Genomic DNA, 15,148 nt, shown 5'->3' with positions numbered 1-15,148 from the left:
GCACGAGACACATGTTAAACAGATTTTGTGATTGTCCTTTCTCCCTTGCCTTCCTCGTCTGGCTCCTGGCTGCCCCTTGGCCCGGCGCCTCTCGCTCGCTCTATTCCTTCTCCCCGCGGCTGCCTCGTGCCGGCCGCACCTTCTCGCCGCGGGCCGGAGCCGGGGCAGGAGCCGGGGCAGGAACCCGGGCAGGAGCCTGGGCAGGAACCAGGACAGGAACCAGGGCAGAAGCCGGGCAGGAGCCCCGCAGGAGCCAGGTGTCTGCGCCCCGCCCCGCCGCGGGGGAGAGGCCTCCGGGAGCCGGGGCCGCCCAGAGCCGCAGCCGCCGCGCAGGCAGGGCCGGGCCGGGCCGGGTGCGCGGGCACAAAGGGGCCGCTGCACATGGCAGGCAGGCGAGCAGATGCCAGCAGACAGCTTTTGTGAGTCCCTTCATGTTAATTAACTTTTGTGAGAACCTTCATGTTAATTAACTTTGCTTGAGCTTTCCCTAGACTTGAAAGCTCTGGAGTGGTTTGTTTTTGTAAAATGCTTTGACTCCAGGGAGAGCCGCTTCAAGGGGGAAAAAAGGAGAAACAAAAAGAAAGAAAGGGAAAATTTTTAAGTGGGGCTTTCCTTACCAGCAAATTTCTTCCCCTTGGCTCCGTCTCCCCCTCCCCCACAAGCAGGGACTCAACCATCAGAGAGAATTTTAATGGCCTTTTTCTTACCCTAAAACATAAACCCGAAGCAGACCTCCCCGTGGCAGTGAGGGCTCGGCTGGCCGCATCCGGGGACAGGGGACAGGTGTGTGCAGGCAGGGCCGCCTGTGTTTCCAAGGAAGCAAATCAAAGTGTGAAGGGCCCTGGACTAATGTACTCCCAGTTTAGAGAAATGGGGACATGGAGCTAGATTTGTGGGGGCCAGTTCTGATAGGTAACAAATGTGCTCACCCACAGAGTCTCAGGGCCCCAGGGTGAGATGCAGGGGGTGGGTCTGTTGCTTCCAAGACTTCTTCCTGGGACAGGACCGGTTGTTAAAGTTTAACCAAGGCCAAGTAAAAAGAGAGTGCTGGAAAGTGGAAGATCTAGCCAGCCACCCAGCTGTTTATTAATATAAAGGCAGCACAGCATCAAACCACTGACTCAAACCACTGACTTACCTCTTCTTCCCCCAACATCTTCTTATGAAAATTTTTGAACAAACGGAAAAAGTTGAAAGAATTATGCAATTAATACCCATATAACCACCACCTACTTTCTGTAATTAATATTTTGCTATATTTGCTTTTATCACGCATATGACCACCTGTCTGTCCCCATCTTACCTATCCACCAAGTCGTCTTATTTTTAAGAATTTCAAGTTGCTAACATCAGTATTCTTCAATCTTAAACACTTCAGCATGTAGTTATCTAACTCTAGTTAGATAACTAGAGTTCAATCTTCATTTATCGCTCATGGATTTTTTTCTTTTTCTTTTTTCTTTTTTTTTTTTTTTTTTGAGAGGGAGTCTCGCTCTGTCGCCCAGGCTTGAGTAGAGTGGTGCGATCTCCACTCACTGCAAGCTCCGCCTCCCAGGTTCACGCCATTCTCCTGCCTCAGCCTCCCGAGTAGCTGGGACTACAGGCGTCCGCCACCACACCCGGCTAATTTTTGGTATTTTTTAGTAGAGACGGGGTTTCACCACGTTAGCCAGGATGGTCTCGATTTCCTGACCTCGTGATCCGCCCGCCTTGGCCTCCCAAAGTGCTGGGATTACAGGCGTGAGGCACCGCGTGCGGCCGCTCATGGATTTTTTAAGGTAAAACGTACATACAGTAGAATGCACAAATAAGTGGAAATTTGATGAGTTTTCACAATGCGTACAGTTTGCTTTTTCTTTTTACTTTTAATTTTTTTTTTTTTTTTTTTTTTTTTTTTTTGAGCTAGAGTCTCGCTCTGTCGCCCAGGCTGGAGTGCAGTGGCACGATCTCGGTTCACTGCAAGCTCTGCCTCCCGGGTTCACGCCATTCTCCTGCCTCAGCCTCCTGAGTACCTGGGACTACAAATGCCCGCCACCGCGCCCGGCTAATTTTTTGTATTTTTAGTAGAGATGGGGTTTCACCGTGTTAGCCAGGATGATCTCCATCTCCTGACCTCGTGATCCACCCGCCTCGGCCTCTCAAAGTGCTGGGATTACAGGCATGAGCCACCGCGCCCTGCCACTTTATTTTTAATTTGAAGTAATTTCGCACTTGCCAAAAAGTTGCAAGCACAATCCACAGATCTCTTATTTGCTCTTTACCCAGATTCCCACTTTTTTAACAAGTAGTGAGTTGCATACATTATATACCTTTATTTCTTAATAATTCCGTATTTTCTAAGGACAAGGCTATTCTCTGATTTAGAAAATTTGGTTTTGATATAACACTTTTATTTAAACTACTGTCCATATTCCAATTTTGACAACTGCCCCAGTAATTTTCTTTATAACATTTTCCTCCAATACAAGTTCCAGTCCTTTGCGAACTATGGTTTCAGCTTTACTAAATCTCTTTCATCTTGTTTAATGCTTTTTGGCTTAAATCCTACTTTGTCTTAAACTGTCATAACAATCCCTGAATTCTTATTGTTTCTATTAACCTGGTAAATTTTTGTTTTTATTCCTTATTTTTTACTCGTTTTGAATCACTATGTTTTAGATGTGTCTTTTGATCACAGCATAGACTTCGGTTTTGCTATATGAGCCAATTGTTCTGTTTTGTTTTGTTGAGACACAGTCTTGCTCTGTTGCCCAGGCTGAAGTGCAGTGGCATGATCTCAGCTCACTGCAAACTTTGCCTCCCAGGTTCAAGCGATTCTTGGGCCTCAGCCTCCTGAGTAGCTGGGATTACAGGTGTGTGCCACCACGCCCAGCTAATTCTTGTATTTTTAGTAGAGGCAGGGTTTTGACGTGTTGACCAGGCTGGTCTCGAACTCCTGACTTCAAGAGATCCACCTACCTCGGCCTCCCGAAGTGTTGGGATTACAGGCATGAGCCACCGTCCCTGGCCCTATATGAACCAATTTGAAAATCTTATCATAAATAGGTCAATTAAGTCTATGCACATTTAATATGACATGTTTAATCTCGACTCTATCATATTACTTCATGTTATAGTTTGATGTATATTTTATACTATTTATTGTGCTTCTTTCTCTATTTAGTATGTCATTCATATTAATTTTTTTGAGACAGAGTCTCGCTCTGTTGCCCAGGCTGGAGTGCATTGGTGCCATCTCGGCTCACTGCAACCTCTGCCTCCTGGGTTCAAGTGATTCTCCTGCCTCAGCCTCCCAAGTAGCTGGGACAACAGGCACACACCACCACACCTGGCGAATTTTTCTTGTATTTTTAGTAGAGACGGGGTTTCAGTATGTTGGTCAGGCTGGTCTCGACCTCCTGACCTCAGGTGATCTACCTGCCTTGGCCTCCCAAAGTGCTGGGATTACAGGCGTTAGCCAACATGCCCAGCCATTCATGTTAATTTTTAAGGTTTCTTTTGGTATTTAAGAATATTTTTGTTCTAGCTATTACCTTTGTATTCATGTATCTTATGATATGGTTTCCCTAACTCCTTTTATTCTTTACTTAATCTTTTATGATCTAACCCATCAGTGGTGTCTTCTGATTCCCACATATTACAACTGGCAGTGATCTTATTCAGCCTTCCCCCTCCTCCTGTTCCTGTCTCCTCCCACTTTTACTGGTATTCTTCCTCTCTGCCAGAACGTATCACCATTATATGTTTTCCACCCACGTTCTCTCCCTTGTTTTACTCCTGGCTCTGCAATTAAACATATTAAGTACTGGTTATTTTGCTGAAGTTTCCTCTATGATCACTTAAGGTTGGATGAAGTCTACTCTCCAGTGTATTCTTCAGGAAGAGCATTAGCACACTCTTCCATGGATAGCTTGGATGGATATTAAATCTGTGACTGGCACTTTCTTTCCTTGAGTCCATGAAAATGCTGCTTCCCTCCTGCCTGACCTTTTCTGAGGCTGTGAGAAGCCTGATGCCCTGCCTGATTTTCTTTCCTGTCAGTAACTGGATCTTTTTGCCTCGAGGCTCTGATGATTTCTTTCCTTTGTCTTTAAAGTCTAATCATTTTACCAGGATATGTCTTAGAGTTAATTGTCTGTTGTCAGTTTTCTCATTTACACAGTAAATTTGCTCTATATGTAGAATGAATATTTTTCTCATTTCCAGAAAGTTATCTTGCAATATAAACTTAAATATTAGCTCTGTTCCAATATTTTGCTTTCCTCTTTAGAGAGCACAATTATTCATATGTTGGACCTTCTCTGTCTGCCTTCCATTTCAACCACTTTCTCTCTGACTCTTTAACTTCTTTACCTCATTTTAAATCTCTTGGTCATTTGTCTACTTTTCTTCAGTATCCCTTATTAAATTTTTGTTGAATTCTATTTTCCATTGGGACTTATAATTTGTTCTTCATTTCTGAAATAATTCTGTCTTTTTCTTTTGATATCTTTTTTGAGATTAGTCAATTTGTGTGGTATTTCTTCCCGTTTTATGTCTATTTCTATTCTTGGTTTTCTAAAAATTATGATTCTAACATTTTAAAAAAATCCATCTTCATGTATTTGGTTTAGGATATTTAATTGAGTTTGGAGAGTTGTGTAAAGTTGTTTTTTTTTTTTTTTCTTTTGAGGCAGGGTCTCACTCTGTCACCCAGGCTGGAGTGCAGTGGCACAAACATGGCTCACTGCAACCTCAACCTCCCAGACTCACACAATTCTCCTACTTCAGCCTCCTGAGTAGCTGGGACCATGAGTGTGAACCACCATGCCTGGCTAATTTCTTAAAATTTTTTGTAGAGATGGGGGTATCACTATGTTGCCCGGGATATGAATGTTTTTTTAGAAAACACTTTCATCAGTCAAACATTACAATTAACACTTTCTGTTTTCTTCTTACATTTGCTTTATAGGAAGTCAGTTTGATTTTTTTCTATCTCTGGGTGTTTTGTCAGGAGGGTTCCTAGTTGAGTGTCGTCTTAAGATAGTTTAATTGAAGTGCAATTTATTTAATGGAAAATATTGTTGGCAGTTGTGGTGGTGATGGTGGTGGTAAAGAAAGGGGACTGACTGATGCAGTGGTCAGCTGGTAAACGTTTAACAGCCAGATCTCCAAGAAAAAGTGGCCTTATTGGTAGCATTTGCCATGACACGTGTACTCCCACTACAGCTGATTTTAATCTACCAATGGGGTGTCACTGAACACAGAGTTGGGAAGAGATGATAATAACCAGTCCTCGTGAGCCATTATGTTTACCACACATTTTATTTCTCTTTTAATGTGCCCGTCTCACTTCCTTCTTCTCCGTCATGGCAGCATCTTCAAGGGCGAATCCCTTCTCTGTTCTTTCCCAGCAGCACTGCTTCTTCATGGCTGTGGTTTCCAGTGCCGTTCACTGCAAGCCCCCATCCTGTAACTGTGGCTTTCCACTACTGTGTCCCAGACATGTGTTCAATACTTAGACACTTACTGTTGGGCTTTTCCGGGGTGAATTTGCCTGTGCTTCATCTGTGTCTTCTACTTCCCTGTCTCATTTTTTATGGGCCTCTGAAAGCCCCTTCTCCATACTCTCAGCATCCACAGACTTGTAGGTGGATGGTAGGACTCTCCTGGGATTTGGTATTTATTTCTCTATCTACAAGTAATTTGAAGATCATGGTATTCTCTGCCACTAATAATGCTAAAGGCATGATTCATGTGTAGTTTTGGGGGTGTTTTTGTTTTTTTTTTTTTAAGAGACAGGGTCTCACTCTGTCACCCAGGCTGGAGTGCAGTGGTGCAATCATAGCTCACTACAGCCTTGAACTCCTGGGCTCAAACCATTCTGCCTCAGCCTCCCAAGTAGCTGGGACTAAAGGTGCATGCCACCACACCCAGCTAATTTTCTTTCTTTCTTTTTTTAGAAACGGGGTCTCACTATGTTGTCCAGGCTAATCTCGAACTCTTGGCCTCAAGCAGTCCTCCCAGCTCAGCCCATGTGTGGTTTTATTGACACTCATTGGTGATTTTATATTTTGAGGGTGGATGTAGAAGAGAGATTTGGATTTAGGCAGCCACCAGTATCTCCCAGCCATCAAAACTCTTCTGGTTTTACTTTTTACTATCAAAGTCATTGATTTTTTCAGTTTCATGTTGACCCAGGAGGTGAGCTTTTCACTTTACTCCACTTCAAGTGAGATCTAGCCCCTTAGTCTAAGTCTGTGTGCCCCAGTAAGTAAAGCATGGTTTTAATATCCAGTCAGATTGATTAATATGGTGAGTGGTAAATGCCATACCTACAATTCTGGGTCAGTGGAGTTGGTGAATTGATCCAACCAAAACTACAGGTTAAGTCTCATCCAGCTGTTCCTGTCAGCCTGACCTCAACATATGCCAATTAGGCAGAGATGCTTGGCCTTTGATGGCTGTGACAGAAGGAGAGGGAGGGGAATGTGTCAAAATAAGAGCATTTTGAAGCTGTTTTTAATTTTGATGTACAATAGAATAGGACAAGTCCTCAATTAAAAGCTATTCAGTGTTCCTGTGGCCTCAGTATTCACAAATGCATTTAATCTTCAAATGTTACTTCATCCCATCCCAATGTGTCCCACTTATTAAAGATTTACTCATCTTTCTGTTTACCACAGTGCCTAGCAGAGATCCATGAGTAAAGTTGTTGATTTATTAATTAATTTTATTTTACTTTGATTTTATATTGTAAAGCCTTTTTTTTTGAGAACCAGCACAGTAAAATCATTGACTCAGCAAAGCGCACAGGCTACAACTCCACACGCTCATACACTAGGTCATTCATTCAGTCAGTCAACAAACATTTTGAACACAAGCTCCAGGGACTGTTCTGAGGAATATGGTGATAAGAAAACGAATCTGGCCGGGTGCAGTGGCTCACGCCTGTAATTCCAGCACTTTGGGAGGCCGAGGCGGGTGGATCACCTGAGGTCGGGAGTTCGAAACCAGCCTAATCAACATGGAGAAACCCCATCTCTACTAAAAATACAAAATTAGCTGGGCGTGCTGGTGCATGCCTGTAATCCCAGCTACTCAGGCGGCTGAGGCAGGAGAATCGCTTGAACCTGGAAGGCAGAGGTTGTGGTGAGCCAAGATCATGCCATTGCACTCTAGCCTGGGCAACAAGAGCAAAACTCCATCAAAAAAAAAAAAAAAAAAAAAGAGAGAGAGAGAGAAAATGAATCTGACACAGATCCTGCTCTGAGGTAGCTGGAATATCGGTTCCTTTCTACCTCCAATTTCTGTTTTAATTCTGTGCCTATACAACACTCAAGCAATTGAATGAAAATTTGAAAATCCAATTTATTGTTTGCATCTATATATTTTGTCTGCAACTTTAGATTTTTGCTAACATTGAAGCAACTTGTGATTTTTATGTATCACTGCCATTGCTATGGTAAAGCACCCACATCTGATTTCATTTCCATTTTCATTTCTCTGTTTTGACACATCATAGGCACCACCACAGTTTCACAGACCTGGAAAAAAAAATCTGCTTTCTAATTGACTTAAAATGGAACACTTTCCATAGAGTACATAAACACTGATAGAGTTTTGAAGTTCATCTATTCATTTCTTCTTAAGAATTTATTGTAAACTTTAGTAGGTTGTTTTGATGGAAAGAGATAAATACATCTGCAGAAAGACTACAATATTTTTAAAGACTTTATTCCAAGATTGCCTTCTAGTAATGGAAAAAAAATCAGACTTCAAACTAACTAGACCTAAGGTAGTTTGGTTTGGTGAGGTAACATTCCAGATGGAAATTCTGAAACTCAAAGAGAGTAACACAAATCAGATGTTCATCCAAGGGATTGAAGATGTGTGTGTGCATGTAAACACAGCCTCTGGATTACCAACCTGTGATTTTCTTACACAGATTGTCATGCACAGCATGATACAGGCCGCTCTTGGTAAGCAGCCTGCTTTGAAGCAATCCATCATGCTTGGCTCCGTAGATCTTGTAATTTTTCTTTACCCGTGATGCATTTACCAACATCCCCTTGAATTATACATACGACTGCAGACTCGTGCTATGCGCCTCCTGCTTCCTTGGCTGCGTGAGGGAGACCCTGTGTGATTCCCTAGCTTCATTGAAGGGGAGAAACACTTCAGTACCCCTCACCTTCAATGTACAGGTACAAAGCTGCCTTGCTTGGGTTATATAAAAGTTTATAAAGAAACACGATGATTAAAGCTGGGGAGGCGGCCGGGTGCGGTGGCTCACGCCTGTAATCCCAGCACTGTGGGAGGCCGAGGCGGGCAGATCACAAGGTCAGGAGACGGAGACCATCTTGGCTAACACGGTGAAACCCCGTCTCTAATAAAAATACAAAAAAATTAGCCGGACGTGGTGGCGGGTGCCTATAGTCCCAGCTACTCGGGAGGCTGAGGCAGGAGAATGGCGTGAACTCGGGAGGCGGAGCTTGCGGTGAGCCGAGATCGCGCCACTGCACTCCAGCCTGGGTGACAGAATGAGACTCCGTCTCAAAAAAAAAAAAAAAAAAAAAAAAAAAAGCTGGGAAAGCTCCGCTGGTCATTGACCTTATGGATGATTTTTATTTTTAAAATATTTCTCTGTATTTTTCAATATGTTTTCAGTGCATGTGTGTTACTGTTTCCAAAATTATCTTAAGCACACAATTTTAAACACACACACACACACACACATATAAAAGGAAATATACCAAAATGATACGGTTATGGGAGTTGAGTGGCTTTTATATTCTTTATATGTTTATGCATTTTCCAAATACTGTTTTTCTCAAAGAAACAAATTACATACACAAAATAACCTGTGAACTACCAAAAAGAAAGGATTTTCTTTATGGAAGTTAATGAGCATTATGTAGCAAGCAGTCTTTAAAATTCTGATCTCGGCGAGGCGTGGTGGCTCACGCCTGTAATCCCAGCACTTTGGGAGGCCGAGGCAGGCAGATCACGAGGTCAGGAGATCGAGACCATCCTGGTTAACACGGTGAAACCCCGTCTCTACTAAAAATACAAAAAATTAGCCGGGTGTGGTGGTGGGCACCTGTAGTCCCAGCTACACGAGAGGCTGAGGCAGGAGAATGGTGTGAGCCCGCGAGGCTGAGCTTGCAGTGAGCCGAGATCGCGCCACTGCACTCCAGCCTGGGTGACAGAGGGAGACTCCATCTCAAAAAATAAAATAAAATAAAATAAAAAAGATCTCTTAGCATCTAGATTCCCATTGTTTTCACATTCAACTCCAGGTAACGCTTCTTGATACATGTTAAGATTTAATTTAAAATCTTGCAGCCTTCTTGACTATTTAAGTATTTTCAACATCTCTGACTATTCACTCTGCATCTTTGAGGCTTCTGAAAAGCAAACATATTTTTCCTTCTCTCCAAAACACACACACACACACACACACACACCACACCCATACACATATACACACAAATACTCACACCTCACAGTGGCGATCTCTCACTAGCAGAAATATGATTTGTTTTGTTGGTTTGTTTTGCTTTGCTTGTCTATCTTTTGAAATTTTCTTCGCTGTAGCAATATTGTTTCTGTAATAATGAACAGTTTGCCTGTTTGTTTGTTTTAACAATAAACTAAACATCAACATTTAAGTTTGCCTCCCAGGCAAATAAATAAAACACCATTCTGTATTCTTACCAACACTTGGCATTATCAGAAGTTTCCAATTCTGGAAATCCAATGGGCATATAGGGTTATTCAGAGTGGTGTTAAGTTGCATTTCCTGATTATTAATGAGACAGCCATTGGTGTTTCTGTCTTGCTCTGCGTAAAACCTACCTTGTTTTAATTATTACATTAAAATTTTTTAAAAATAATAAATCCTGATATCTGGTAAGGCAGCTTCTCCAACCTTGGTCTAAATCTACGCTATCCAATATGGTGGATACTCTCTACATGTGTTTATTGAGCCCTGGAAGTGCAGAGTGCAGCTAGTTCAAATTGAGACATGTTGTGAATGTAAAATACACATCAGATTTTGAAAGTTTAGTACCAAAAAAGAATATTTGCTGATAATTTTTATATTGATTAAATGTTGAAATGATATTTTGAATATCCCGGGTTAAGTAAAATATATTATTAAAATTAATTACAATAATTTCCTTTTACTTTTTAAAATGTGGCTACTAGAAAATTTAAAAATGCATAATGGCTTACATCTTTGGCTCATGTTATATTTCTCTTGGACAGTTCTATTCTAGAATAATCTGATTTTTTTATTTCTTCTTCAGTCAAAATTGGTACGTTACTTTTTTTCCTACAAAATTTTCCATTTTGTCTAATCTTTCAAATGTATTAGCATAAAGTTGTTCATAATAATATATTATGATCTTTTAAAATATCTATAGCATTTGTAATGATGTCTCCCTTTTTATAAGATTCCCAATTTGGGTTATTTGTGGTTTCTCTCTTTTTTCTTGATTAGTCCTACCAGAAGTTTGTCAATTATTAATCTCTTTAAAGAACCAACTTTTGACCTTGTTGGTCCTCATTTTATATGTTTGCTTTGTATTTCACTAGCTTCTGCTCCTATATTTATTATTTTCTTTCCGTCCTCTTTGTGTTTATTTTGCTGTTTCTTTTTCCAGTTATTGAGATGGAAATTTGAATTGTTGATTTTCAGGCTTTTTCCTAATACATTTTTTTTTTTTGACAGAGTCTCACTCTGTTGCCCAGGCTGGAGTATAGTGGTACAATCATGGCTCACTGCAGCCTTGACCTCCTGGTCTCAGCCTCCCAAGTAGCTGAGACCACAGGTGCACACCACCAGGCCCAGCTAATTTTTTTTAATGTTTTTGAAAGATGAGGTCTTGCCTTGTTGCCCAGGTTCGTCTTGGGGGCTTAAGCAGTCCTCCTGCCTCAGCCTCCCAAAGTGCTGGGATTACAGCTATTCTATGTTTTATATTTCATATGTCTTAATATGTATTATTTCATTTTAGTAGTTAAGTATTTTCCAAATTTCATTGTGATTTCTTATTTGACCCATAGTATATTTAGGGTTGTCTTACATAATTTTCAACCAAGTGGAAATGTTTCCTTTTAATTACTGATTTTACTTTTAATAATTGATTTCTGACATAATTTCATTGTGATCAGAGAACATTCCTCTGTAAAATTTATCGAGACTTGCTTTTTACCTCCAATATATTGTGAATTTTTGTATATTACTTGTTTGCTTGAAAATAGTGTGTATTGTGCAACTGTTGGGAACAGGATCTACACATCATTTAGTTTAGGCTTGTTAATCATACTCAAATCTTCTATATCAACAATTTTTCTTTCAACTACTGAGCAAAGCGTTTTAAAATTTCCCCTGTGGTTATGGGTTTATCTATTTCTTATTTTAGGTGTCACTTTTTGTTTAATATATTGAGGTTATACTATTAGGTACATACAAATTTAAATTTATTTTTATTGTGAATCTAGCCTTGTATCATTATGAACTGGCCCTTAAAGAATACATAAGTAATTATGAACAGAATGTTGATGGAAATATGGAGATAAAAGCCTTTCTGATGTGGTCTCAGACATAAATGAGGAGTGTTATTGGATGACGGTGGAAAGGCCATCCTTATTATACAGTGGCAAATAACTTGGCTGAATTGTGTTTGTGTCCTAGTGTTTTGTGGAAGGTAGTACTTGCCAGGGATGAAACTGGATATTTTACTGAGGAGATTTCTAAGCAAAATGTTGAAGAAGTGACTTGGTTCCTCCCAGTTGCCTGTAGTAAAATGCAAGAAGAGAGAAATGAATTGAAAAAGGAATTGTTAAGCAAAAAGGAACCAGAGTTTAAAGATTTGGAAAATTTTCTGTCTGTTCATATGAAAAAAATGAGAAAGTGTGTACTGAAGAGAACACTACGGGTGTGGTGGACCAACCATTTCATAAAGAGATTAGTGTGGCTGTGTACCATGAACTTAATCAGCCATTTCAACAGAGGCCAGGAATACAGATGGGATTACACCTGCAGAGACACTGCTAGCTGGGACTAAAAAAAACAACATGGGACTAAAAAAAACAACATGGGATGAAATGAAGAAGGTGGTGACTTTGTGCTATCCTCTAGTAAAAGGGATGAAGGGCCCCGAGGCAATTTGGAGGTCCTCTGCCTCCAATTTGAAGGACCATTGCCTTGGTTTCAATAGTCCAGACAGCTTCCAGCCGAAGATGTGGAGGCACAATCTTTGCCTGGCAGAGAAGCTAGGGGTGCAACTTCTGGCCAGGAGAGCTGCTGGGGTGGGACCTTTACCCTAGTGGCTCTGGAAGGCAGGGCATCAAACCAAGGATTACTCCCAAGCCTTAAGATTTCATGGAGTTTACTTTGTAGTTTGGACTTGCTTGGGACTGGGTCACCCCTTCCTTCTCTGTTTCTTGCTTTTGGAATGGGAATGCCTGTCCTATGCCTGTCCCACCAATGTATTTTGGAAGCATACAACTTGTTTGGTTTCACAGATTCGCAGCTGGAGAGGAATTTTGCCCCAGGATGAATCATACCTCGAGTCTCACTGTACCTAATTTAGATGATATTTAGAAAAGACTTTGGACTTTAGACATTAGCGTTGTTGCTGGAATGAGTTAAGACTTTGGGGGATGGAATGAATGTACAGATGCTCCTTGACTTAGAATGGGGTTATGTCCCAATAAACCCATTGTAAGTAAAAAAAAATAAGTAAAAATGCATTCAGTACCCTGATAAACCCATAGTAAAGTCAAAAAATCAGAAGATGCTTTTCAACTTACAATGCGGTTATTTATTTCCTGATAGACCCATCGCAAAATTTAAAAATTGTAAGTTGAACCATCATATGTTGAGGACCATGTGTATTTGGCACATGAGAAGGACGTGAATTTTGGGGGGCCATGGGTAGAATGCTATGGACTGTACTTATGTGTCTCCCTAAAATTCATATGTTATGACCCTAGTTCCTAATATGATGAGAAAATAAATGTTCGTTGTTTAGGCCACCCAGTCTATGGTATTCTTTTTGTGTCATCTTGCACTGACTAAGACAGGCATTTATAAAATACAGTTGCTCTGGCACTAAAAGGAACAAATGATATGCAGCAGTAAGGATGGGTGTTAGAAAATATTGTGCTGAGTGAAAAATGCCAGACCCTCCCACAACATATCCTCTATGTAATTCCATTTATATGAAGTTCTATCATTGTCAGGACAAATCTAATATATGTAATTGAGATCAGATCAGTGGTTGCTTTGGGAGTATGAGGTGGGATTAACTGGGAAGGGGTACAGGGAAACTTTCTAGGGGATAGAAATGCTCCGTATCTTCCTCAAGATATTAATTTGTCAAACCCCATGGAACTCTACAATTAAGACCTGTGCATTTCACTGTAAGTAAATGATACCTCAGTAGTGTGATCTATATGTGTGTGTATATACATGTGTGCGTGTGTGTGTATCTGTTCTTTGCCCTGCCTCCTTTCCATTCCTGTCCTGAGAAGATAGAAGACCTAGAAAGTAGAGAATGCAGTCCCAGAGAAAGGAAGGCAGTCCCAAGGATGGCCATAAAAGAAGTCCTAGAAGGACCGAGAAGGAGAGTGGAGGGCTCCAGCAGGGACGTCTGCAAGAAAATAGTGGCCCAGATGGATGACTTCATGAGGAAGCTGGAGGAAGTTGTGGGAAGTTATACCAGGAAGTTATTAAAAGGTGTGAGAAAGAAAACTAAGGAAAAAGAAAGAAAAGCAATCATTAACATGGGCGGGGGGCAGGGGGCAGTAAGGACAGGGGCATGGTCACAGTACCCTACAGTGCTCGGCTGGGAGTAATATGTACACAGGCAGGATAATGTAAACGCTATGTGTTATTTAATCCTACAATTTGCAATATAATTATATGGAAGGACTGCTGAAGGAGGGCTGAGGGATGGCTCCTTGACCATCATGTGAAGTTAGTAGTTGAAACAGATGAATCAGAAGAGGTCAGGGTGCATACATTACTTAGAATCGTGAACATGTGAATGCCAGGAAAAAAAATTGCTTAAAAATTATGTGGACTTTAAATTCTATCTACCAGGCCACATTAGTCTTTTCCAGTAACAGAGTTGAACCCTCTAAGGAGATTTCTAGGGCAGTTTGAAAAAGACCCAAAGCTGTTTACTAATGTAGTTTATTAATTAAAGTGGCCCTGGAGTCACACACCACAGGTACCACAATTTGTCATGACATTTGGGCCTCCATGTCCAAGGGTTCCACATACACGGATTCAACAAACCTCAGATCAAAATTATTCAAAAATGAAAATAAAAAATAATAATGCAACCATATGACACCTTCCAGTTGCCTGACTGCCTCTTCACCTTTCCCATGGGAACTCCAACGTCTCCTTGGCTCGAAATGGACCCCAACGGCTCCTGCACCACTGGCGGCTCCTGCGCCTGTGCTGGCTCCTGCAAATGCAAAGAGTGCAAATGCACCTCCTGCAAGAAGATCTGCTCCTGCTGCCCTGTGGGCTGTGCCAAGTGTGCCCAGGGCTGCATCTGCAAAGGGGCAACAGAGAAGTGCAGCTGCTGTGCCTGATGTGGGGACAGCCCTGCTCCCAGATGTAAATGAAGCAACTTGGGTACAAACCTGGATTTTTTTTTTCATACGACCCTGAGCCATTTGCTACATTCCTTTTTCTATAAATATGTAAATGACAGTAAAACACTTTTGACTTAAAAAATAATGCAACAATATGAAGTAATACAAATAAAAATACAGTGTTAACAACTATTTACATAGCATTTACATTGTTTTAGGTATTATAAGTCATCTAGAGATGATTTAAAGCATATGGGACAGTGTGTGTGGGCTATGTGTACATACTGTCCCATTTTATGGAAGAGACCTGAGCATCTGCTGCTTTTTAGCATCCATGGGGGTCCTGAGACCAATCCCCTGAAGATACTTAAGGTTGGCAGTACTCATTTATTTGTTTACTTGTTTTCAGAAGTTCAGACTAAAACCAGGTAAGCAAAAATTATTGAAGGTAGCTCTGAAGCAAGCAAGAGGGAGGAGCCCTTACCTCCCTGCTGTGGTGTGGCAGGAGTCCCTCTCCTGAAGCCGTTGGCAAGACTAGACCTCTCTC

At 41.3% G+C, this 15,148-nt stretch overlaps 1 protein-coding gene and 1 long non-coding RNA gene across 2 annotated transcripts; both read left to right on the top strand.

The window, feature by feature from the left end:
* The first annotated feature begins 312 nt into the window (after positions 1 to 312).
* LOC134759758 (uncharacterized) lies at positions 313 to 13,168 on the top strand. The gene is made up of 3 exons (XR_010136474.1): positions 313 to 419; positions 3,845 to 4,036; positions 11,681 to 13,168. It is a non-coding gene; the product is annotated as an uncharacterized LOC134759758 (long non-coding RNA).
* Positions 13,169 to 14,372: 1,204 nt separating this feature from the next.
* On the top strand, positions 14,373 to 14,774 carry LOC100432035 (metallothionein-1E-like). Its single transcript, XM_054520285.2, has one exon. It carries the CDS (start codon positions 14,386 to 14,388, stop codon positions 14,596 to 14,598), a length of 213 nt encoding a protein of 70 aa, XP_054376260.2. The 5' UTR covers positions 14,373 to 14,385; the 3' UTR covers positions 14,599 to 14,774.
* Positions 14,775 to 15,148: the final 374 nt, after the last annotated feature.

Source organism: Pongo abelii, chromosome 13 (assembly GCF_028885655.2).
Source record: "Pongo abelii isolate AG06213 chromosome 13, NHGRI_mPonAbe1-v2.0_pri, whole genome shotgun sequence".
Lineage (NCBI taxonomy): Eukaryota > Metazoa > Chordata > Mammalia > Primates > Hominidae > Pongo > Pongo abelii.
This window is presented reverse-complemented; position numbering and strand designations above follow the sequence as displayed.